Source organism: Zosterops lateralis (assembly GCF_965231275.1).
Source record: "Zosterops lateralis genome assembly, chromosome: 4".
In the NCBI taxonomy this organism is placed as follows: domain Eukaryota; kingdom Metazoa; phylum Chordata; class Aves; order Passeriformes; family Zosteropidae; genus Zosterops; species Zosterops lateralis.
In genome coordinates, this window is record NC_139765.1 from 17,224,673 (window position 1) to 17,249,447 (window position 24,775).

Consider the following 24,775-nt stretch of genomic DNA (forward strand, 5'->3'; position numbering starts at 1 on the left):
TAAAGTTTATTTCTGCTATTGGTAAGACTAGATATAAAGGGAGTAGTTGATGTAGCAGCTGCTTAAACTGTCTGTTTGGTTGGGATAACATCCAGTGAACATGTAAAGAAGACTCTGCTACTGATAACACCAACTATCAGCATCTACCACCCGCAGAAGGCACGGACCAAGGCCCAAGCTGGACACGATAGAAAGGACACAGCCACGAAACACGCATGCTCTAAAAAGGCGGACCCAGGGAGGGGCCATGCAGGGCAGTTCCTGGAATATGGAAACTAGTTTATGGAATGTCATATATCGATATAACGAGAAGGGTATTTAACAAGTGTCTCTGAGAAAGCAAGGTGTGGACTTGGCTGAGTGCCAAGTCACCCGGCCGGCCGTTTTTGGTTTTTTCTTATCTCCTAATTGTCTTAATTATTTTATTAAACATATTCCTTAAAATTTACTAAAAAGTGAACCTCGTTTTTCACATATTTCTATATTTTTCATCACGAATTTTTACCCCTATATCACATTTATCACATTAGTGTTATAGGGAATGTTATAAATGATCAAGAGCCAATCCAAAATAAAAGAATTTATTTAGCATTTTTCCAAGATTAAAGTAAAAGGCCACAATAAAATCGGACAACATCGATTAAATGCTGGGTGGACAAGGTGACAGCAGCAAGGGTGCCATCCAACCTTGCTCTCGAACGCTGGGTCTTGGCGGACAGCTTTTATACAGTTTTTCTGTCTGGAGGCTACGTCCATTGAAAAGTTGGAATATTCATGTATTTCTTGTATTCCTGAGCTTGGTTTGAAAAGACTTCCTATAAGTAAATGAAGTCCCAAAAGTCTTCCTGGACTCTCCTTTGGGGTGCAGATGGAGTCCAAATACTCATGTATTTCTAAGCTTTGGTATAAGAAGATTTCCTATAAGTAAGAAAAGGTAGTCCAAAGAGTCTTCCTGGATTCCTCCTGAGGGGTGCAGGTGCAGCTGTCCATCAAGATTGGTATCAGGCTTTTTAGTGGCTGTGAAGTAGACATCCATCCTGGGTGAATGGGCCATCTCCAGCAGACCTTGCCATTCCTGTTGAAAATGTTGTAATCCACAGTTGCAAAATGGGTCCTGGAATCTCAGAGACGCCCTTGGTAGTCTTTAATAGTCTGCACTTTTAATACAACATTTTTATACGTGAATTTATATTCTATATCTATTACAGGGAATATAGTGCATTTAATAACTCGTGCTAAAAGAAAATAGAAATAAATTAATGGATAAGCACCCGTTCTGGGAAAACTAGGCTTGCATTTCAAGTTGGGTGTCTCCAGCAAGAGTATAATGGAAATCAACACCTAAAAGAAAGTTCCTGGCCCCGGAGATGGGCCATTGACAACGATTAATCAAGGAGGAGCGGAACCAGATAAGACCCAATGACTCGACCTTCCCAAATGCAGACTTCCCGGAAAAGATAATCAACTCACCGACTCTGCCCAGAAATCTGTTCAGGAGGGGGACAGCCTCAAAAGAAAATCTCAAGAATACATCATCCCAAAATAGTGGACAAAGGATCTAGCCTTGAGGAAATAAACTGTATAAAAATTGGACTCATGGTGGTGGGATTTGTGAAGGGGGAGCACAAGAGCGGTGGAGTCTTGTCCATACGTTCACCCAGTTGCCGACCTGAGATCAGAGCTGCCTTTTTATCGTGGTTTTCCATGTTTGCTGTTACGTGAAAAATAAATTCTGTTTTTTAATTTTATTTTTGCTAATTGGCTGTCTCATTTATAACACTTAGGATTTCAAATATTACCTGCAGTCTACTGTAAGGCAATTTTCAACCTATAATCTTTCACATTGTTTTTGCTTTCTTCAGTATTAAAAGTTTATTCCTCTTCACATCCTCCCCCCCCATCCTCCACCCAATTTTAATTGATGTCAACAAAAAGTTCTGATTCCACCTCTTAGGCAGGTGTGCAATAGTGAGATTGCTCCAGAGCTGGGTACCACACTTTTTCTCTTCCTGTGCCCATGCATTGACTTTGGCAGTCTAGCTTTGCATGCCTAGGCTTTGAAACTTTGGTGAAAATGAAGAGCAACACACTATCACGAGGTCTCCCACTGCTGATGAAAACTCGGCCAACTGCCTAAATGTCATCAACTGCTTAAAGAGAAAGTTTGAATTAATGGCTCTGATTGTCATGGAGTTTCATTCTGTCCCAGATATAAACACACTGTCCTCGGCAGAGTTAACTGTTATTTTTAGCTATAACAAAAGTGAATCTGAAAAGCCCGTTCTGTGGCACTTGGAAAGTACCAGATCACTCGAAGTGCCAAACACACTGACGGAAAAAGCATTCCTGGAGCGGGCTTGCCCTGGACAGCCTGCATGAACTTTCCAAGGCTTCCGCTCCCCTCTTTTCCCACACGTGAGCAGGCGCGCTCACATGTACACAAAAGGAGCAGCTTGGAACTGCACGGGCTGCTGGTGAGCCCTGCTCAGTGTATCTTTTCTCAAGAACAAATTCAAAGTATGTCCACTATGTTCATTCACCTAATTGACTCAAAGCTTCTTTGCCAAGTGGTGATATTGTTTTGTCTGGTTATAAGCAGAAGGTTTTCTTTAAAGGGTAAAACCCCATTAATAGAGTCCTTGTTTTTCTGGTTTTTGAAAAATCTACGACAACATAGTTTTGACACATGGGTAAATAGATGGTCTGACCATGGCCTTTCCTCAAGTTATTGAGGCTTGTCCCTAACATAAGAAAGGTCATCTATGGGAGGGTAGGGAAACACTGCAGCTTTCAAGTGATTTTGGAAGAGGGACAGGAAATGGACCAGAGTAGGGAAAACAAGTTCTGTGGCACCAAAATGCCTTTCCCTCCAGCAGGACACAGTGGGAAACGTTCGGCATAGCCGATGCCGCAGCGTGGAGGACGTGGGCCAGCACTGATGCCGTGGAGCAGCGTGGATGCTGTGCAGCAGCATCGATACCGGATCGGCATGCACTCTGTGGATGCTGCGGAGCAGAGTGCGTGCTGCGGAGCCCGCTGGCATGACCAGGTGAGCACAGTCCACAGGGAGCTGCCCGCGGGGTTCGGAGGCGGCGCTGGCAGCAGGCAGCAGGCTAGCCCTTCATGCGTCTCCTGGCAGAGAGAGCAGGAACAGCGGCGGCCGGACCGCCGCAGCGGGACTGCGCTCCCCGCCCCGCGGCGCTCCCTGCCCGCGGGCTCACGGCCTTGCGTGGGTGCTGCCGTGCCGGGCCGCGTCCTCCTCCACGGAGTGCGGCGGGGCCACCGCCAGCGGAGCCCACCCCGCCGACGGGCTGAGGAGGTGGCGGCAGTGTGACAGCACGGCAAGGAGCATGCGTACGGGAGGGGACGCGGGGAGGGTGGGGAGGGGAGGAGGAGGAAGAACAGGAGGGGAGGGATGGCGCGGGGGGGCGGCCGCTGCTTATATGCAGCCGGGCGGGCTGCGCCTCGGCAGAGCGCGAGTGGCCGGCGGCGGTCCCGCTGCCCGCCTCGCACCATGCGGGCGCCGCTGCCTCCGCACGCCGCGGCGGCGGCGGAGCCGGGGCAGCCGGCGCGGCGCCCCGCGCCATGGTGACGGGCTCGGCGCGGGGCTCCCGCAGCCGGGACCGAGCCGCGCCGGCCCCCTGCCCGTCGGCGGGCGGGCGGCGCGGCGCGGCGGCGGCTGCGGCGGCGGTGCTGGCGGGGCTGTGCTCCCTCTGCTACGGCAACTCCTTGTGGGGCGAGTTCGTGCACGACGACGTCTGGGCCATCGTGAACAACCCCGACGTGCGGGCGGTCGCCCCCGTGTCCGCCGCCTTCGCCAACGACTTCTGGGGCAAGCGCATGGCCGAGAACACCAGCCACAAGTCCTACCGGCCCCTCTGCGTTCTCACCTTCAAGTGAGTGTCGGCGCCGCGGCGGGGCGGGCAGGCGGCTCCCCCTCCGCATGGACCCTCTCCCGGCTCCGTCCGGCGGGCCGCGGGTAGGGGTCCGGGGGAGCCCCGCGGCCCCGGTCCCGTGCCCTTGGCTTCATGATTCAGCATTTCTGCCCGGAGCTGTGCGGGACGGGGTGCGCCCGGGAGGCGGGCGGGGGCTCAGCCGCCGGCGCGTCCCGGGGCAATTTTGCTGGAGAAGGGAAGAGATGAGGCGACGCTTCGGAGGAGTCCGCCGCTCTCCCGGCAAGTGCCCCTCTTTCTCGGCCGTTTGCGAGCAGGTGGCGCCTCTTCCCCGGGCTGCGGGAGGAATAAAAGGGAAAACGGAGTGCTTCGGAAAGCGCTTTTGGCTGGGGAAGGTGCTCACATGAATTCCCCGTGAGTTCCTCCTGGGCTTTATTTCGAGTACCTTTCCTGCGCAATTGAGTGATCGTGCCGGAAACTTCCCACGTTGTATTTTGAAACAGACCCGTAGTCATCTCTACCTTTGTTCTTATCGCTAAGTGGAGGGGTCAGCCGCGCGGGTACCGCGCCGTTCCGTGCATCCCCCTCTGGCAGCTGCCAGCCTCCCGTGTCAGTCTCGGAGTTGCAGCCTCCCTGCTACAGATGTTCTTTCCCTGTGTACCGGGCAGAGTTGTTGGGGAGGAGTTTCGGTTTTACAGGAATAAAAGGAAGTTGAGCAGCAATACTGACAGCTACCTTCGCTAATCCTAGAAAGAAAACCTTCGCTGGCCTCTCTCCCCCAGGAGAAGAATTTGTGGCAAAAGAACTCAGTTACAATCCATACAGTTTGTCATTCTCTCCATTAGGTTGTTCTTTGTTTAATCTATTCTGATGGAACATTAACGTTGATGAATATTTAGCACATTTTAGCATTTTGAAATAATGTGTTTTGCAGAGAGACCTATGCTGAAGAACTGGTGATGTGGCTGAGTGATGTATGGTGCTCGGTGATTGGTAGATGCTCATTACAAACTATGGCAGGCATTTGGAATACAGGGTATGGACACTGGCAAGTGTGCCAGGGGGATGTGTTACCGGTTCCTGGTTCACTCTGCTGATTGAGTAACTCATTAGCACACCGGATATATAAATAGATTTTCATGAATGTGTGGAAAGGGAGTGTTTCTGTGAGGCAAGAGCAGTTTTGAGAAATGGAACATCCCTTTGGCACTCCCACAGAGCACCTCCTGCTCTTTGGTTTTCAACGTGGACTTGGAGCCAAGAGCCATTAGTATTGGCTGTCTGGGCACAGGCTGGCATGCTCCTCATAAAGGAAAGTTGAATAGCACAGACCCTTGTAAACTGGATTGTTTAGAACAGGTTTTGTACCTTCTCCTTGAAGGGTGTCTCAGCACATTTCTGTAAAGAGCGAGGTGGGAGTAGGTAATTGCAGGCAGAGCTGGCTTTGTGCACACAGAATGCCTTCTCCATTGTGTGTCCAAACGAACTCTTGTAGTTTGGGGATCCGTGTAATTAATCCTTTCCTCCAGAAATACATCGGGGTAATTGGAGAGAGGAGTGAACCTATGTGCATCACCACTGACCTCGTTGCATGGAATATTAGCACTGGAGTGCTGGACTTGGCCTCCTAGATTGCAGGATTGAGATCATGATGCTAATGAGCAAAAGAAACTTAAACTTTAATAACAAAATGGAAACTAAATGTTCTAGTTCCCATTCGTATGAACTGGTTTTGTCTTTGCTATTTAAAGGAGTGTGTGTCAAAAAACGATGAAGTGCCTAGTCTTTGTGGAAGGGAAGTGACACTAATTTTGTGAACAAAATTTCATCCTCTGTGCTTATAATAACCATACAGCCAAGACATTGGGTCAAAGGCAGAGTCATTTGTTCACCACTTGCATTGAGTTTGGAATAGGGAGGGAATCATTCATCTTCCCTGGTGGCAGAGGGAAATTATATCCACCGCAATCCAATTATCCTTCCAGCCTTCCAGTTTCCACAATCTTCCCATTTCATTTCTACCAGTAGGGTGTCAGAGGAAGATGTTAAGAACTAGGTGGAGTGAATTCTCCAAACCCCTTGCTTCCAGAGAAGCCTCTGGCAGCTTTTGCCGACAGCACTGAACCTCTGGCTGGGCTGTGCTCTGCTTGCCTGAGCCATCCATCTGTCCCTGCCTTGCCCAGCAGGAGGTTGCTGGTTGCTGTCTTCCTGCAGAAGGAAGGAAGGCAGGAAGGAAGGAGGGATTTAACCTGATTCTTGTAAAAAGCTCGGCAGAAACTGATGGGTAACAGAATGGAAATGAATGTTGCTGATACTCTTGTTAGAATTTATACTCTGCCCACTTAGGATACGAGAAAACTGTGTGATGTGTGCAGGAAGGAGGGAAGAGAGGACCAAAGCATTTCTGGTATGTTTATTGTTTGTAGATTTGCTTGTTTTATTTAATTTATCTTCTTCTTGTGCTAATTTGGTCATATCCAAGGCATTTGAATAGCAGCATGCATCTTTATATCAGCCTAGTGGCTCTATGTCTCTTGCATGAAACTTTCATCTGTATAGGCTTGTTTTGCATCTTGCTGCATCAAGATTAAAGAATCTGGGAGATCTCCAAACTGCCTGTACAGAACAGATGTGAAAGGTGGGCTGAAATTTATATCTACAGATTCATCAATCTACTGAAACTTTGTCTCAGTCTCTTTTCTTCACAGCCTTTTGTGGCTGTGAAAGTAAAAGGCAGGAATCAAAATGCCCTGTGGACTTTCCATTAGCCTGAACATATCCTACATATAAGCTACACATTCCTGAAATGATCTCAAAACAAATTATCACCCATCTGTCAGAAGAATCTGAAGCAGACATTGCTGAAATTGTGTAACGGTAGTTCAGTGTCCCTGATGAACTGGAAATAGTAAGTCACAGTCCTCATTCCAGTAGACTGACGCTCTGGAGCCAAAGAGTGAAAAGAACTCATGTATTTGACATTCACACTGGATCTGACAGTATGAATGATCAGAGGGGAAAAAAGAGTGGCCCACTGGAACCATTAAGCAAAATTTAAAATATTCACAGAATTGCTGCACTGTTTTGTGTGGGTTAGCATCAGAAGGGGGAAAAAAGTCTCCATACGGACTGTTGAATTAAATAATGTTTGCTTTGTGTCTTTGAACTTCTTTTACCTTTTCTCTTGACTTCTGTAGAATAAAGGAATGTTCAATGAGTTGGGTCAGAAGCGTTCCTATTACACATGTGTAACTGTTAGGTGACAGATCTAGCACAACAGAAGTTGAGATGGTAGGCAGTGGTTTTGCTTAGTCCTTTAGCAAAACTTACTTCATGGTCTCTTCTCCTGCTGCTGTCACTTAGAGGTATTTACCTGCAGATTTTCTTCTCTAAGAAGTGATTCAATATACTTTCTAAAGAAGGCAACTTTTTGGACTCAGAAGATACTATTTTTTGGTGTCTTCCTTTAAAAATGTTAAGATGAAAGGTAGATAAAAAATGGTGAAAAAAGAGAACTGCCAGTTCTGTAATTCACTCAGGATTTTATGTTTAAACTGGGTGCTTTTTGTCTTACACCTTGCCTCCACTAACAGAAGTTCACTGAATCATTTATTCCCTCACTTCAGTTACTCCTTGTTTCCAGTGGTTTTGCAGAAATGTTTCTCAGCTGCTGCAGCAGAAGGTGCAATCTTCAATGCTGTATCCCTCCCTCTTTCTCTTTCTGTCTGCCAAATCCCCATTTAGATAGATTCTCCAACCCAGAAACAAACAGGTGATGAAGATTTGGTGTATTCAGCAACACAGTGAAGGTATGCAGTGGTAGAAAATGGTGAGGATGAAGCCTTTCAAATCCCTTGTTTGCCAAGATCTGAAGACATTTAATCAGATATGAGCCTCCTGGTTTGCAGGTGGCTGAGAACTAAAGGCCCTGTGTGCTCAGCCTCATTGATGGTGCTAAGGCAGATACTGGTGAGGGATGCCTCAAAGGAACAGCTCAACAGGGACAGAAGAAAAAGGTTGTGACAAGTTTAGGATACGTGGCAATGACAAAGACTTGGGAGGATGGCATGGCAGGGAAGCACAGCAGATACCTGGTCTGCCTCAAAGTAGGTGGCTGTGACTGTTCACTGGGAATGTGCTTGGCTGTGGGAAGGGTGTAAAAGTGTCCACTCCAGCTGCTGCTGGGTGCCTCTGGTGGCCTAGGAGAAGAGGAGCTGGCAGGGCAATAAGCTGCAAAAGGGAATGCAGTTCTTCCACCAGAAAAGGTGTTGACACAGTTTGTGCAGAGAGCCATCCTACTAGTTCTCTAGCTGGGAAAGAAAAAAAAAAAAAAAAAAAAAAAAGGCAGAAAAAGATAAATTAACAAGTCTGGACTGTATTCAGGTGCTAACTGCAGAATGGTTAACCTGCCAGGTGTGCCCACCAAGGCTGCTAGCCAGTGATGGCTTGGGTGTGTACCTGCCTGGGAAGTAAATAGGGACATTCAGCAGTGGCTCAGTATTCTGGCCTGGCATCAAGAGCCTCATGTGAGACTCCAGTGGCTTTAGATCAAAGCCTTAAGTGAATGTGAGCTTGGGTTAGATGTAAGTATATAGTCAAAGAGAGAACTGATTCTATAACTCACTGTCAGCCTTCTGATCTATATAGTTGTTTACAGCTGATCCTTCTGTTTTTTCAGCTGTATCAGTGGCATAAGTTTCAAGGACAGGGAGCTTAAGAGAACCAAAACAACCTGGTGAAGGAAAAAAGACATTACGTTTTCTTTGTTATTGATTTAATGCTATATTACAGCTTGACATTGCAGAGTAACATAGTGGAGCTATAATGTGTCAGGTTTAATACACAGTGCACAAGTATTTTCTTCACCTTGTACATCAGAATGTTTAAGATTGTGTCAGTATTTCTCTTGTACAGCTTAGTCTACTATTTCTACTCATGCTGTGGCAGTCACTCTCCATACTGCTACTGTGATACCTGCCATAAAATTTAGGTAGTACTGATGTACCCATACTGGATGAGGTGGTCTTTGTGAGGAAAAGCAGATCTTTTGTGAGACTGATTGTGTTACAGCTGGAATATACAGACACGTCTCTAAGCACATAAGCTTTTCTTTTGACTCAGAGCAGAATGCCTTGCTGCCATTTTCAGTGTTTTCCAAAGCTTGTTGCCTCAAAGCTTAATTTTTTTCCCCTAGTTCCAGGTGCACAAGAAGTCTCCCTCACAAATGTAATTTTTGTAGCAGATGTCTGATGTTTATGGTTGTTTGGGCTGTGTTTCTCTGGGGTTGCTTGCACTCCCTGGAATGAGGACAGGACTGCTGTGGAGGGTGAGGGGGAAGTCCCTGCACAGGGATGGGAGGTGCAGACCTGGCTGGAGGTCCATGCTGCTTGTAGCCAAGCCCAGGGGTGAGGATTTGCCCAGTAGGAGAGATGTGTACAAAGCATGTAGGATTCTGCCTTCACATTTTCACAGCCCTGAATAAAATTTGTCTGTCTCTTGAATTTAAAGCCTTCAATGAGGGAAAGAGTTCTCTAATTCTCCTGAATGACTTGGCTGAGGTGAATGCAGTCATGCTTATCTTTGCTGCTTGCTTCAGTGGTGTCTTGTCTCTATTTAACACCTACCAATTCCTGGGGATTTTCTCTCATTGGGCAATCTGTTCCTCTTGCACCAGTGTCACCATTAATTTTCTTTGGCCATCTTACCTAAAAGTCTCAGCTTTCGACCAGCCTTCTTACCCACAGGAGCATCCTTGTCAATATTTTTTAGAGTATGTGAAAATAAAGTACTCTGGCTGCTGCTGGTTAGCTAAAGGCATTTCTCTGCATTTCCTCACTCTGTTTCTGACTGCTTTCCTGGGGTTTCTCTTTATTGTCTCACAGACATAAAGAAGTAAAGAGAAAAGAAAAAAGGCTGTTCTCTTTTCACTTACTATACCTTTTTTTTTTTTTCTTTGTTTCTATGTAAGTTAGAATGGCATTTTCTTCACGGTCTTCAGCTAATTTCAAACTTCAAATTTGGTGAAGAACTATTACATCCAGTTTGAAATACTGTCTTTAGGACTAATAACTTTATACTAGATTTAAGTTACTGTTACATTATCTTCTTGCTGAGTGACTGCCCTAGCTTGATTTTTGATCAAGTCTTATTCCTTTCTCCACACTCTGATGGATGGTTGCTGAAGAGTTTAATGAGATGTTAATTTCTTTGGCTCTTGCTGAGATGCTACTTTAAAAGAATTTTTAAGACAAATTGCGTTTTGTTCACTATGTAGATAAAATTACACTTGGTTTGTCATTTTGTTGCTTACCATCATCTGGATTTTTTTCTTCTCTAGTTTTCCAAGGCCGCTTGTGGAGGCAAACTTAAAGCCGTGTGAATGGTGCTCTTGTTATTTGTAACACAGGAATGATCATCAAACCAGGCTTTCTGTGGTTTCACTAGAAAATTCTGCCCTGGCCCATTCGCCACTTTCAAGGTGCTGCTTCTTTCCAGTCTAATTGTGATTTCTGTTTTCTTTCCCTACCCCTGCTGGAAAGCAAAAACCTGCTCTCAATGCCTGCACTTAACTAGTGCTCTTATGAGTGGTGACTTCTGTGCTCTGAGGCACTTGCTGTAGTTTGGGAATTGATACAGCCTCTGTCTTCTCACTCATCGCCATTGTAGCAAATCGAGAACCAAACCATTTAAGCCTTATTGTCCATTTAATTCTTAGGCATTGTACTGTACTGTGGAAAGATTATCAGCACGAAGTGCTGTTGCACTTTGTGGTGGAAACTGGCCATTGCACGAGCACCATTGCAAAGCGGCTTATTTTCTGTTTACTGCTACAGGTTTTTCATTAATCTTTGAGCTGTTTCCACACAGAGCCTTAACCATTATTACCGCTGATGCAGCTGCACCTCTTTTGGAGTGCAAATGCTCATTTTTCTGGCACTACACTTAGTGAATGCATCTGTGGAGTTTATAAGGAGATTCCACCATGCACTGAAGTGGATATTACTTTGCATAAAGTTTGCCATATTTAACACACAATTTGAACATGAAAAGATCATCACAGGAAACTTAATCCATCCATATATAATAAATTAGTTTATATAAATCTGCATGTGAGCCTTCCTATAAAAACTGTGGGGGTTTTATGAGATATGAGATGCACTGAGACTTTCCATTAAATGTTATTTGCTATAACAATTTAGCATTATCCTGTGCATTTCTATTTCGTCACATGTTGTGTTGCGTTGTTAGTCTTTTGAAAATAATGAAACAGATTAAACTAAACTAGAGCTGCCCAGGGATAATAACAAAGTCTATAAAAAAGAGAATCTCTCCGATTATAGTTTACAATATTATTAAATCATAAGAGGCCTTAATAAAGGTTAAATGAGTCTTCATGTGTACAAGTGGATGAAAAGCACTATATTAGAGCTGGGGGGGAGGTGGTGCTGGTGATTGTATACTGTAACTGGATATGTATGGAGAATTTATCTGTGCTCTTGCAGCAAAGACCCCTCTCAGAATCAGATGAAGGATGAAGCCACTGAGTCCCACTCCATTTCCATGCCCTCTCTGGGGAATTGCTTACCCAGAATTGATGTGTCCCTGATAACTTCTCTGGAGGACATCTGAGGGTACTGATAGAGGTTACTTTTAAGAGATAGAATGATTTGCTTTCTTCTGGAGAGCTGTTGTACAGGCTCTGCCCAGCAGAACCTTTTGCAGGTGCTGCCTGTGGAAGTCTCTCTTTTTGAAAGTGAAGTTGTGTAATTCGTTTTCTGAGACTGGATGGTGGAGGAATGGTAGAAAAACTGCCGCAGGTGGCAAAGTAAGCTATACTATTCCACTGTTCCTGGAAGACATCTATCAGCCTTAACAAAACCAAGGGATTTCTTATTTTGGTGTTCCTCCTGCATGGATGTGTAGTTAGGGCAGTGCTCTGCCTTGAGTGTGACATGCTGAGCCACACATGCTGCAACATCTGGGCATGAAAAGTGTTGAATCTTGGCTTGAATACATGTTTCAGTGCAGCTGCTCTGCCCTGGTGGGACATGGGATCCATGCTTTTGGGATTTCTGTAATAAGTTTTTTGTTTTGCTGGTGGCTGGGATGATGCTGGTCGGCTCTATTAGAAGATACCTGTCAATGTCACCTAGTATTGAGAGGCTGCACTTTGGTGTATGTGCTCTTCTCCTCTCCTTTCCCAGGGTCTTCTAAGGGCCTTTGCATTTGAACTGCCATTTGCCATTTTGCAGGAAGTTTAGCTGAATCTTTGCTTCCAGGGACTCTTCCAGCAGAGATGCAAAAGCAATAAAAACTTTTCCCCAAATGTTTAGTGTGTGGCTCCTCTGAGGAAAAACCTCCATGTCTGAGATGGTTGGATCTCCTCTTCCAAGCATGTCTATTCCTAGGAGTGTTATCACTTGCTGTGTTCAGCCCCAAATCTTTAGGATGCTGTTTGCAAACACGTGTCTGTTTTGAGGAGCAGCCTGTTCATACAGCCTGGCCAGCCCAAAGCATCTCCTCTCCTCTCTTTGTGCTCTACTAAGGCCATAGGACTTATCTTACAAGTTGCGTTTTAGCTCAGACAGGTTATGATCTTCATGCAGAAATGACACAATACAATTTTCCCCATTTGTGGGGCAGTGTAAGTATGGAAATACAAGGACAGCAGCACCTTCACCTCCCTTCAGTGTAGTACAGTTTTTGCTTGCCAGAACTTCTATTTATGAGCATTATGTTGGAGAAAGACCACTTCTTCCTTAATTTTGGAATTCATATCTCTATTTTACTTCCTTTGTTTGCTGAACCATCTACTGTGTATAATTGCTGTGTGCTTCTGCTAGTAAGCTAGAATAACTCTCCATTAAGGTATTAAAAATTAAGAGGGGAGAAGTAATTTTTTATTTACCCATCCTCTTCTTGACTCCCTTGCCCAGAAATTCCTCCACAGTTCCTCTGCAGTGGAGCAAATTTGGCATTCCATAGTAGGCTGCCTTTTTTCCCCCATGGCTGTGTGAGCTGAGGAGCTTTGCAAAGTTCTTGTGACTTGGATTAGAGCTGTTTGAAGATCCAGATTTGCTCACCTATTTGACATACAATAAATTTAACCACTGCTAACGTTTCAACATCATTCTGCTGGTATTGTTTCAGGATGAAAGAGTGTTTCCTTCATTGCCATGTGGCCTAATTTCTTATGACAAAGAGCTTTAGCAGCAAAAAGCACTGGTGTGAATATAGCACCTGCACACACTCATGTTTAGTGTTCATGGACCACCAAAGATGGTATTTAAAACATACTTGCAGTCTGATTTTGTTGTTTAGTGGAAGAGTTACCTGAATAGTGTGGTATTATGTTAGCGTTTTGTTCTGCTTGTTTTTATTTATTTAAAGAATACGGGGGAACAGCCAAGCTGCGAGGCTGATGCTTTTACAGAGCTGTCCTCAATAATTTACATCATGTAACTCACAGCTTACAAGGCTCATTGACTTGATGTTCAGCCTAAGAAGGGGTATGAAGGGCACACCCAACCTTTAGGGTAGGGGACCTGATGGGGGTAGGAAGATCCCTGTGATAAATTTGGTGTAAAAATTCATGTATAAAATAATAATCCAATGTATAATAAATATGATGTTAATAAAATGTAAAATCTAGTAGGTAGAAATCTGTATCCCCAGCCTCCACGGCTCCAGTTGCGAAACAGGACAAGGACCATCAGACTGAACAAAGACGCTAGCCAGCCCCGATAAGAATTGCATCCTTTCCAATGCAAGGAGAATTCCTTCTTGACGACGATGCAGATTTCATCAACGCCCTGGCACGATGTGCACACTGAAATCAACATAAGACTGACTGGTACAATTGGCATAAGAAAAGACCTTCCCGGAATAGATCAGTGGGACTTGGCAGATCCGGGAAGGCCATCAAAAAGAAATTTGGACTATTTGGCCCACCCTGGACACCTGGACTGCCTCAGGGCAAAAAAATCCTATAAAACAGTGGACTGAGAATCGTTCGGGGTGGATTTGGGCGACCTGTACCCTGGTGTGCAGACCCCTATCCACCCAGCCCAGTGCTGCTAATTTCCTATTTTGTGGTTTTCTCTCTTATTGGTGATCGATATTGTGTTATTAATAAATTGTTTCTTTGTTAATCCGATATTTGCCATTGCATTTATAACAGATTTGGTGCCGTGACTTGGATTCGGAGGAAGCTGCGGGGACCTGCGATCCAGGAGGGTACCCCCGCTGATTTTGGCGGCCTGGTGAGTGAGGAGACCCCGTGGCTCCACCCGAACCTCCGAACCAAATTTAGGAATGAGAAAACCACAAAAAGGACAGGGGAGAGGATGGATCCGGGGGCAAAGAGAGCTCGGGAAGGCAGAGGGCCTTCAAAAAGCCGCGGCTGACATTGCTCGTAAAACGTCTATGTGCACGAAGACATCCACGGAGGAAAAGGAGCTGTAAGCACTGCTGGTTTAGCGGGTGATCGGGCGAGTGTGTGAGACATGATCTGATCACGAAGCGAGTGTGGACTTCAAGGTCGCATTTCTGTCTTCCTGCGAGGGGAACGGTCGACCGCGAAGGAAGCGATTTCGTGTGAAAACTCTCTCATATTGCTCGTCAAAACTGGGACTAGGAAAGTCACAGGGACCGATCACGGAGTGGGCGAAAAGGGGAAGGGTACGTCCTGTAGAACTCGGGAATTGGTAAACCCTTTTTGCCAGCGGACCAAGGTAAGGGTCCAAATAGAATCCAAAAAGGATTGAGTACCGATCAGGGACCCCTCGGCACAGCTCGCTGGAGGGGTGAGTAATCGGAAAAGCCCCAGTCCCCTGAGAAAAACCAGAGACACAACGCACAGGCAGAAAGCCGACTCGGAGAGAATTTGCAGACTTGGTAAGAAAGACTTGTAAGAAACATGGGACAGAGAAAGAGCAAACCCCAGAAAAAGACTGCAGAAAAACTCCCGTCTGGTAAGGGAAGGGAACTATGAAAATCCCCCGAAATAGTCCCCTAGGTTGGATGTTAGAACATTGGGGAGATTGCCCTCAGAGAAAAGGGAAATCCAAAGAAAAGATGGTGTACTATTGCATGGATGTGTGGGGTGGTGAAGAGCTGAGGAGCCACCTTATGTGGCCGGTGTTAGGATCATTTGAAAATTGGACATGTAATGAACTGAATCGCTATGTAGAAAACAAGAGCCCCTCAGACCCTGAGGAGAGGGAATATGCTCGGCTCTGGCTGAACACCCGAGCAGGATTGTTCCCGATGAAACAGAAAGGGCGGCCCGGAACTGGGATCGAGCCCTGGGACCTTCTAGACCATCTCCCACCTCCTTACAATGGGCCGAACTCACCACCCTCTCCGGATCAAGTGGTGCCCACGGCTCCCTTGGACCCCCAAAACCCACTTATGGGGGCATAAGCATCCCAAGTAGGGAGCCCTATGTCCGTAACGACACAGGCTTCCCATCCCTTGTCCCCGCTGGTGGTCCTTCTGCTGCCACCCCCTCTCTTACCTCTTCCATCCGGTCTGGGTCCATCGGTGGCACCCCCGTCTGTAGACACCATGACCGCTGGAACCCCCTCTGAGATCCCGTCTGCACAAAGATGGGAACGGCCTCACTCATTCTTTCCGCCGCAACCAGGGTTGACCCGAGCGGAGGAGAGAATCCCCTCTGCCGCACAGATGGCAGTTCCACTCCCACAGCCCAAAAAAGGGAGACAACCCACAGCCACCAGTTCTCCCCCTGCTAGCAGAACCCGTTTGAAAGCGAGGATGATGGGTGATGAATGGGGAGAGAGTGAAAATGAGGGACACAGTTTACTTCCATTAAGGGAAGTTCCGACGGCCCCCGGGGTTATCGGGTTTGTGAATGTTCCCCTCAATACAGAAGATGTAAGAGCTTTTAAAAAGGAAATGGGACGATTGTTGGATGATCCTTTTGGTGTGGCAGACAGGTTGGATGAGTTCTTAGGAAGTAGTATCTATACCTATGAGGATCTGATGGCAATCCTAAGGTCTCTGTTTAACAACGAGGAGAGAGAAATGATAAAGCAGGCGAGTATTAGAGACTGGGACAGGCGCAATCCACAGGGGACACCCAGTGATCAAAAATGGCCCAGCTCTAGTCCGAGTTGGAATGCTCAGAGGACGGGAGAAGGAGCATGATAGACCTGAGGAATATCATAATCCAAGGTATTCGGGAAGCCGTCCCAAGGGGCCAGAATATCAGTAAAGCCTTTAATGAATGTCAAGGGAAAGAGGAATCCCCCACCGAATGGATTGAGCGATTGAGGCAAAGTCTGCAGATACATTCTGGGACGGACCCCAACTCCCCTGTAGGAGAAGTGTTGCTCAAGACACAATTTGTGGCAAAATCTTGGGAGGATATCCGGAGAAAATTGGAAAAAGATAGATGGCTGGCAAGATAAGAGCTTGCAAGAGTTGCTAAGGGAAGCACAGAAGGTGTACATGAGGAGGGAGGATGAAAAACAGAAAGTACAGGCTAAGGTTTTGGTAGCAGCTGTAAAGGAGGTCCAGAGACAGGAGCAGGCATCGGGTAAGTATAAAACCTTACCCTGAAAGCCCCAGGGCCCCCACAAGACGGCCCCAGTCACAAGGAGGGAACTGCCGGAATGTTACTATTGTAAAAAGGCAGGACACCTTTGGAGGGATTGCAAGAAAAGGATGAAAGATGAAAAGATCTTCCAAGAGGATTAGGGGTGTCAAGGGCTCTTCACCTTGGGGACCAGAACATCTAACAAGCCCCTGGTAAAATTGAAAGTAGGTCCCCAGCGACAAGAAACAGTTTTTCTGGTAGATACCGGGGCAGAAAGGAGCACTTTACAGCATTTACCAAAGGGGTGTACAGCCAGTGAGGAGAGAGTTATGGTGGTTGGTCCCAAAGGGGACCCTTTTAGAGTGCCGGTGATAGAGAATGTGGAAATTGAGTCGGAAAACAAAGTCTGTTTGGGAAACTTGTTGTTAGTGGAGGAAGCTGATTACAATTTGTTAGGGAGAGATATGATTATCGCCCTAGGAATTAGCATCATTGTAAAAAGTTCCGATCTGGTGGTAAAAATGTTTAAGCTCACTGAAAAGGATGAAGCAGACATTAATCCGGAGGTATGGCACTCTAAAGGAGAGGTGGGGAGACTAGAAATTGAGCCCATTCACATCACACTTGAGAACCCCGAGGACCCTATACGGGTCAAACAGTATCCCATCCCCCTGGAAGGGAGAAAGGGGCTGAAACAGGTAATCGATGACCTCTTGAAGGGAGGAACCCTAGAACTGTGTATGTCCCCCCATAATACCCCTATACTGGCTGTGAGAAAGGCAGATGGAAGTTACCGGCTACTTCAGGACTTAAAAGCAGTGAATTCTTGAACCAGGACTAGATTTCTGGTGGTTGCCAATCCGTATACTTTATTGAATCGACTCACACCCGAGGACGTATGGTATAGTGTGGTTGACCTAAAAGATGCTTTTTGGACTTGCCCCTTAGATGAGAAGAGATTACTTTACTTTTCAGTGGGAAGACCCCGATACCAATAGGAAGCAACAGTTAAGATGGACAGTGCTTCCCCAAGGATTTGTGGAATCCCCTAATCTGTTTGGACAGGGTCTGGAACATCTATTGACTCAATTCACCCCGAAGGAAGGGACAAAACTTTTGCAGTACGTAGATGATCTGCTAATAGCTGGACCTACTGAGGAAAGCGTGAGGGAATGTACTGTGGCATTGCTGAATTTTATTGGAGATAAGGGTCTGAAAGTTTCTAAATCCAAGCTGCAGTTCACGGAGCCCGAGGTAAAGTACTTGGGTCATTGGCTAACACAGTGGAAAAAGAAATTAGACCCTGAACGGGTGGCGGGAATTATAGCATTACCTGCTCCGAAAACTAAAAGACAAATACGTCAAGTTTTGGGGCTCCTGGGATACTGTAGGCAATGGATTGAAGGCTTCAGTGAGAAGGTAGAATTTCTTTATGAGAGGTTAAACACTGATAGAGTGAAGTGGACTGATCAGGATGAATCAGACTTTCAGAAATTAAAAGATGTTCTCATGACTGCCCCAGTACTGACCCTCCCGGACGTAAATAAAGAAATCCAGTTGTTTGTAGATGTTAGTGAGCAAACAGCACAAGGAGTCCTGACTCAGGAATGGGCAGGAAAAAGAAAACCCATAGGTTTTCTATCAAAAATCCTAGATCCTGTGAGCTGGGGATGGCCTACGTGCTTACAGGCCATAGTAGCAGTGGCGCTCCTGGTAGAGGAGGCGAGGAAAGTTACCTTCGGGGCCTCTTTGGTGGTTTACACCCCTCACGATGTGAGAAGTATTCTGCAACAAAAGGCAGAAAAGTGGTTGACTGACTCTCGGCTTCTGAAATATGAAGCCATCCTGATCAGCTCCCCCGGTCTAGAGTTAAAAACCACCTCTGCACAGAACCCTGCTCAATTCATGTTTGGAGACACCTCCGAGAAATTGTTGCATGACTGTGCTGAGATCGTGGAACTTCAGACAAAAGTAAGGCCAGATTTGGAGGATCAGGAATTGGAGGGGGAAGAGAAATGGTTTGTGGATGGGTCTGCAAAGGTAGTAGAAGGGAAGAGAAAGTCAGGTTATGAAGTGGTGGATGGTAGAATGGGAAAGGTGGTGAAATCGGGCCCCCTGAGACCTGAATGGTCGGCCCAGGCTTGCGAGCTTTATGCTCTCTTAAGGGCTCTCAGAAGGTTGAAAGGGAAAAGGGGGACCGTGTTCACAGATTCCCGTTATGCTTTGGGGTGGTCCATACGTTTGGGAAAATATGGGAAGAAAGAGGATTGATAAATACGAAGGGAAAGAGTCTGATCCACAGGGAAATAATTCGGCAAATCTTAGAGGCAATCAGGGAACCCAAAGAGATTGCGGTAGTCCATGTGAAAGGACACCAAGCAGGACTGCAATTCCAAACCCGTGGTAATAACCTAGCTGATCAGGAGGCAAAGAGGGCAGCATTGCTCACGGTGAGCATCCCCAAGGTGATCGGGGAAGAGAACCCCGAGATCCAAATATGCCCCTCCGAGAAGGACATTGAGGGATTCAAAGAGATGGGAAAATGGAAATTACCCGATGGGAGGGAATTGGTTCCAAAGAGCGCAGCCAGAGGAATCCTGAGATATTTGCATGAACAGACTCACTGGGGAACACGGGCATTGGCTGACCAGTTCTTGGGGTTTTTCGGATGCAAGGGAATTTTTGAATTAGCTAAACAAGAGGTGCAAGGGTGTGTGACTTGCCAGAAGGTGAATCGATCGAGATCCAGACAAACGGCCTGGGAAGGTCGCCCCCTCTCATATAGACCGTTTGAAAGGATCCAAGTGGACTTCACCAACTTACCAAAGGTTGGGAGATATAAATACCTATTAGTAATAGTGGACAAATTAACACATTGGGTGGAGGCATATCCAAGGGCAAAAGCTACGGCCCAAACGGTTTCCAAGGTATTATTAGAGGAAATAATCCCTAGATATGGAATTGTGGATTGCATAGATTTGGACCAGGGGACTCATTTCACATCAAAGGTCATAAAACAATTATCAGAGGCTTTGGGAATCAGATGGCAATATCACACCCCTTGGCATCCTCAAAGTTCGGGACAGGTGGAGAGAATGAATCAAACCTTGAAATCACAACTGGCAAAGCTCATGTTGGAGACAAAAATGTGTTGGGTAAAATGCCTCCCCCTTGCTCTGCTTAATGTGAGAACCATGCCACACTCCGATATGGGGCTGTCCCCCTTTGAAATGTTGTATGGAATGCCATACAAGCACGGAATGCCAGTGGGACATCCCCGAGTCGAGGATGTGCAATTACAACCTTATCTTATTACTATAAACAAAAATTTACAGGAGCTCCGAAGGCGTGGACTTATTCCCCAAAGTGCCCCTCTCGGATTTGCAATTCACGAGATTCAGCCGGGAGACAAAGTACTGATCAGGACTTGGAAGGAACTTCCTCTCGCCCCGCATTGGGAAGGACCATTCCTAGTACTGCTCACCACTGACACCGCAGTCTGAACTGCAGAAAAGGGTTGGACTCACTCGTCAAGGGTGAAAAAGATCGAGGATTCGAAAATCTCGGATTGGAAGGTCACCACCCCTCCAGGAGAACTAAAGATCAAGCTTCGGCGTCAACCTAAATGACCAGTCAGATAAATTGTATCACCCCAGACTGTGAATGTTTCCCTTTTATTCATTTTGAATGTGTGTATTGTAAGCAAGTTTGGGTCACCCATTGTTGGGGAGGGAATTGACCTAGGGGTCTGTGTACTAACTGTTTGACTGAGGAGCAGGAGAACAGAAGCTGTCTCTTAATACTTGCCACTCGGGCCGGACTTTTGGAGTTAGATTCTCCTGAGTGGTACCAAATTTACAAAAAGGGGATAAGAGGGAAATTGGACACCAAAGCAGAGATCTTGGCAATTGAGTGCCGGAGGACCATCAAGGTATCGTGCCGAGAGGACACAATTAAGTTATCTAGGTGGGCAACCTACAAAAGAAGGTTTGCCATCAGGACTACACAGGCCCCTGAAGCATACCCTTGCTGCCAAGAAGATGGTTTACCCCGCTGTATGTTCACATATGGGCGAAGGGCAAGGCAGAGGGGTATATCGGTGGGGAATCCTGACAGTCCTGAGTCTAGCCGTGTGCTAGACCAAGGGGGCCCTTCCAGAGGCGCCCCTAGGGGAGAATCCCCCCACGAAATGTGAGTGGTGCTTAACAGCCCCAGAAACTGGACCGATAAAGAACTGTCCCCTGGATAAGCAGCTAGGTAATTGTTGGGCCAATGGCACTCGATTTCATCTCTGTAAATTGGAAGGAGGGGTCCAGTGCCAACACTCAGGGGCAAGTTCTAAGGACGGACAGTTCAGGGTCCCTGCTAACACACACATCAGGCAAAGGCGTGAACTCGAGATTCCGCACCCGGTACAAACATGTGGTCAATGTAATAAAACTGTTTGGGTGGGCGAAAAAAGGTAATCTACCTTCCTCGCCCATTTCAAAGTAAATTCCCTGTGCTACGATAAGGCAAAATTAAGAATATGCAACATGGGCGGGAAGTTGTACTGGGAGGGAAGGAACCTCAAGCACGAGGAAGAAGGTTCCTTTAACAACGAACCCATTGTTTTTGACCTATTACAACAGGGTGATAATCGTGTATGTTTACAGTTTGATCAGACCTTTTGTTTTTCAAGAGATGGGGAGGGGATGGACCCTGAAAGTAAAATGAAGCAGGTAACTTTAGAATTAAAGAGACAGGAAGCTGAGGCCAGAAAGAGGAGAATTGAACAAGAGAGGTTGAAATCACTCAGTGAACAGTATGAGCAATTGGAAAAACAATATGGTGATGGGGGATTTCCAGCTCCTAACCAAAATCTCTTTATAGAATTGATGCAGGAAATAGCCACTGAATTGGAACTAACGAATTGTTGGATCTGTGGGGGATTGAAGTCAGCCGAGAGGTGGCCCTGGAAAGGAGAAGGACTAGCCCCGGAACAACTCCTAAAATGGGAGGGTTCAAAAATATCAAAAACCATAAAAAGGCCGGAGGGATGGATTCTAGAAAAAAGAATAGTTGGCACTATATGTATTAGCCGAGAAGGGAAGGAGTTTACCGATCTAGTAGGTTATACTCCATGTATAAACACCCTAACAATAAATGATAAATCAAGAATCTGGCAACCTGAGCCACCCTCCGGATATTGGAGCAAAATCCGAGAAAAGAATTGTGAGTGGTTCGAGACCATGGAACTTTGCTGGCACAAGAGTCTCGGGGCTAATCCGTTCCAAGCCTTAGTAGGCCTGAAAGAATACTGGGATGAACCAGGTAGAACAAATGTTGGCTGGAAAGCGCCAGATGGAATATATTGGATTTGTGGGAAGAAGGCATACAGTGAACTTCCCAGGAAATGGAAGGGGTCCTGCACCCTAGGCATGATAAGACCCTTTTTCTTTACCTTGCCCAGAGCCAAAAGTAATTTGTTAGGGGCACCTCTCTTTGAGACATTGAATTGAAAGAGAAGGGAAATAAGGCGAGAACTACCTGTAGCCGGAGGCAACCAAAAGTGAGGGGAGGAGGAGTGGCCCGCAGAAAGAATCATTAAGTATTATGGGCCAGCTACCTGGGCAAACGATGGTAGATGGTAGTTGGGGATATCGGATGGACGCCCATTTACCTCCTGAATAGGCTGATACGGCTGCAGGCGGTAGTAGAGGTGGTTTCAAACCACACCTCGGATGCCTTAGAACTCCTGGCCAAGCAACATTCACAAATGAAGGCTTTTGTATACCAAAATCGACTTGCCCTTGATTATCTATTGGCTGAGGAAGGAGGGGTTTGCGGCAGATTTAATGAGTTAGAGTGCTGCATTGAGATTGATGACTACGGGGAAACAATCAAAGGACTAGCCGCAAAAATTAAAAAGGTGGCTCATGTACTGGTCCAAAAGTGGAATTCGATTCTTCAAGCCTCATGGTGGGATCAGCTATTCGGGCAAGGAGAGTGGTGGAAGAAATTAGTGTTCTTCATAACCTGTTCCATTGCAGGCATTATTTTCCTCCCATGTCTGATCCCTTGTTTCATCCGACTGATTCATTCAGTCGTCCAAGGGATGCAGATAGCCTCCCTTCCCATAGACCCAGAAGCCGCACAAGGAAAAACAGTGTCCAAGCTAATGAACCTAGAGGAGGATAAAGGGAATGGGAGAGCTGTGGCAGCTCTGAGGAGGTTTGAAGAGGGACAAAAACTCCAACCAGGTGATGAATCCTCACAAGAGGACTGGGAAGAATGTGACCTCAATTGGAGTTATGGTCAAGATAAAGAATACGAATTTTTAATTTGATGAATTATTAGGTGGGGAACTGTGATAAATTTGGTGTAAAAATTCGTGTATAAAATAATAATCCAATGTATAATAAGAATGATGTTAATAAAATGTAAAGTCTAGTAGGTAGAAATCTGTATCCCCAGCCTCCTCGGCTCCAGTTGCGAAACAGGACAAGGACCATCAGACTGAACAAAGACGCTAGCCAGCCCCGATAAGAATCGCATCCTTTCCAATGCAAGGAGAATTCCTTCTTGACGACGATGCAGATTTCATCAACGCCCTGGCACGATGTGCACACTGAAATCAACATAAGACTGACTGGTACAATTGGCATAAGAAAAGACCTTCCCGGAATAGATCAATGGGACTTGGCAGATCCGGGAAGGCCATCAAAAAGAAATTTGGACTATTTGGCCCACCCTGGACACCTGGACTGCCTCAGGGCAGAAAAATCCTATAAAACGGTGGACTGAGAATCGTTCGGGGTGGATTTGGGCGACCTGTACCCTGGTGTGCAGACCCCTATCCACCCAGCCCAGCGCTGCTAATTTCCTATTTTGTGGTTTTCTCTCTTATTGGTGATCGATATTGTGTTATTAATAAATTGTTTCTTTGTTAATCCGATATTTGCCATTGCATTTATAACAATCCCCTTGCCTGTAAAGTTCTGCCTCTCCTTCCAGAATACCTGTTTTGTGAGATGGGAAGTTATCGGATATGATCCATGGAGACTAACGATAGATTTTTCAAGAGTATTGTCAGATGTCATGGGTTTAGTGATTGGTTCTCACAATTTGGCCAACTAAATGAGAATCTCTCCCATTCTGGTGCATGAGTTCATATCACCTGATACCCTGAGCACTTATCCTCACCTGCCTGCATCTGCTTTCTCCAGAAATCAAGTTACCAGATCACACTTTGGCATTTGAGGGGAAGCAGTGGACTGTGCTCCAGCTAATTTACAGCCAGAAATGATTAATTTGTATGAAGAATGTCTCCTGCAGAGGGTCCCTGTTACTGTGCACATCTGCAGGTGTCTTGGAGTGAACTGTGGTCCTTTAGGGGCAGAGTGGCCCCTTGCTGCCCCTTGCTCCCCTCAGTGTGCTGAAAACAAGATTCTGGCCTGGGGGTTCCCACTGCTGCAGTGTATTTGCATCTGAAGCTCTGTCTGGATGTCTGTTACTGCCATTTGTTGTAGTTTGTCGTTCAGTGCTGCTAGAAATAAGGGAAAGTGATGGATGTTGCTGCACTGAAGTGGTTTGCAGGAGAAACGGGATAAAAAAAGAAAAACCTTCAACTCTTCTTGAATCACACAGACTGATGTCTTGTCAAAATGTAACTGCATCAACCCATACTTCAAAGGGAAAAGTCAAGTTGTGCCAAAATCTCACTTTTTCACAAACTCTCTGGGTTTCATCTGTTGCCTCCACCAATACTCCAGTGGGAGCACAACAGGAATGCACAAGTAAGACTCTTGGTCTGGTAAAATTGGATTGGCCTGGAAAATTCAACCCAGGACAGCTAGCACTTCCTTGCTTATGAATAAGAAATGTAGAGGGTTATTTATTAAAAATAAAGAGTTGTCTGGCTCTCACAGACCTCTTCACACCTCCTCTGTCTCACAGAAAAAAAATTAAGGTTTTTTTTTTTATAGTAGTGACAGCTCAGTGGCCTTGCTGTTGCATCATGCTTGCCATGTGAGAGCTGGAGTCTCTTAGTAAAAACAGGAAGGATTATTGAAGCTATAGCATATTTACAACTGCATTTAAAATATTTAGATTGAGTCTTCTTTCCACTGGTTATCTTGTAGTTTGTTTAAAAAAAAAATCTTTCAGCATTAGTTAAAGGACATTTTTCCAGATTACTTGTTCATATATGGAGTCTTCCCCAGATAGGTACCGTGTGTATGTGTGTGTATTTGTGCAGATATATATATATTTATCCAAATGTACAGATGTTGTTAATATCTAAGAGAATTATCTTCAACTGCATGTAAGGCAAAGCTTG

The 24,775-nt window shown here is 45.9% G+C and overlaps 1 protein-coding gene across 2 annotated transcripts in view; it reads left to right on the forward strand.

Moving 5' to 3' along the window:
* Positions 1–3,585: 3,585 nt before the first annotated feature.
* Positions 3,586–24,775, forward strand: part of TMTC1 (transmembrane O-mannosyltransferase targeting cadherins 1) — a gene marked incomplete at its 5' end in the record, with an annotated part of 153,432 nt that continues 132,242 nt past the window's right edge. Inside the window, one exon of one of the 2 annotated variants that reach the window (XM_083858670.1) lies at positions 3,586–3,896. In XM_083858670.1, the coding sequence (XP_083714796.1) occupies positions 3,586–3,896 (311 nt within the window). Of the gene's footprint in view, positions 3,897–4,891; positions 6,301–24,775 lie in introns of those variants that run through there. The other variant, XM_083858671.1, reaches the window with a different exon arrangement.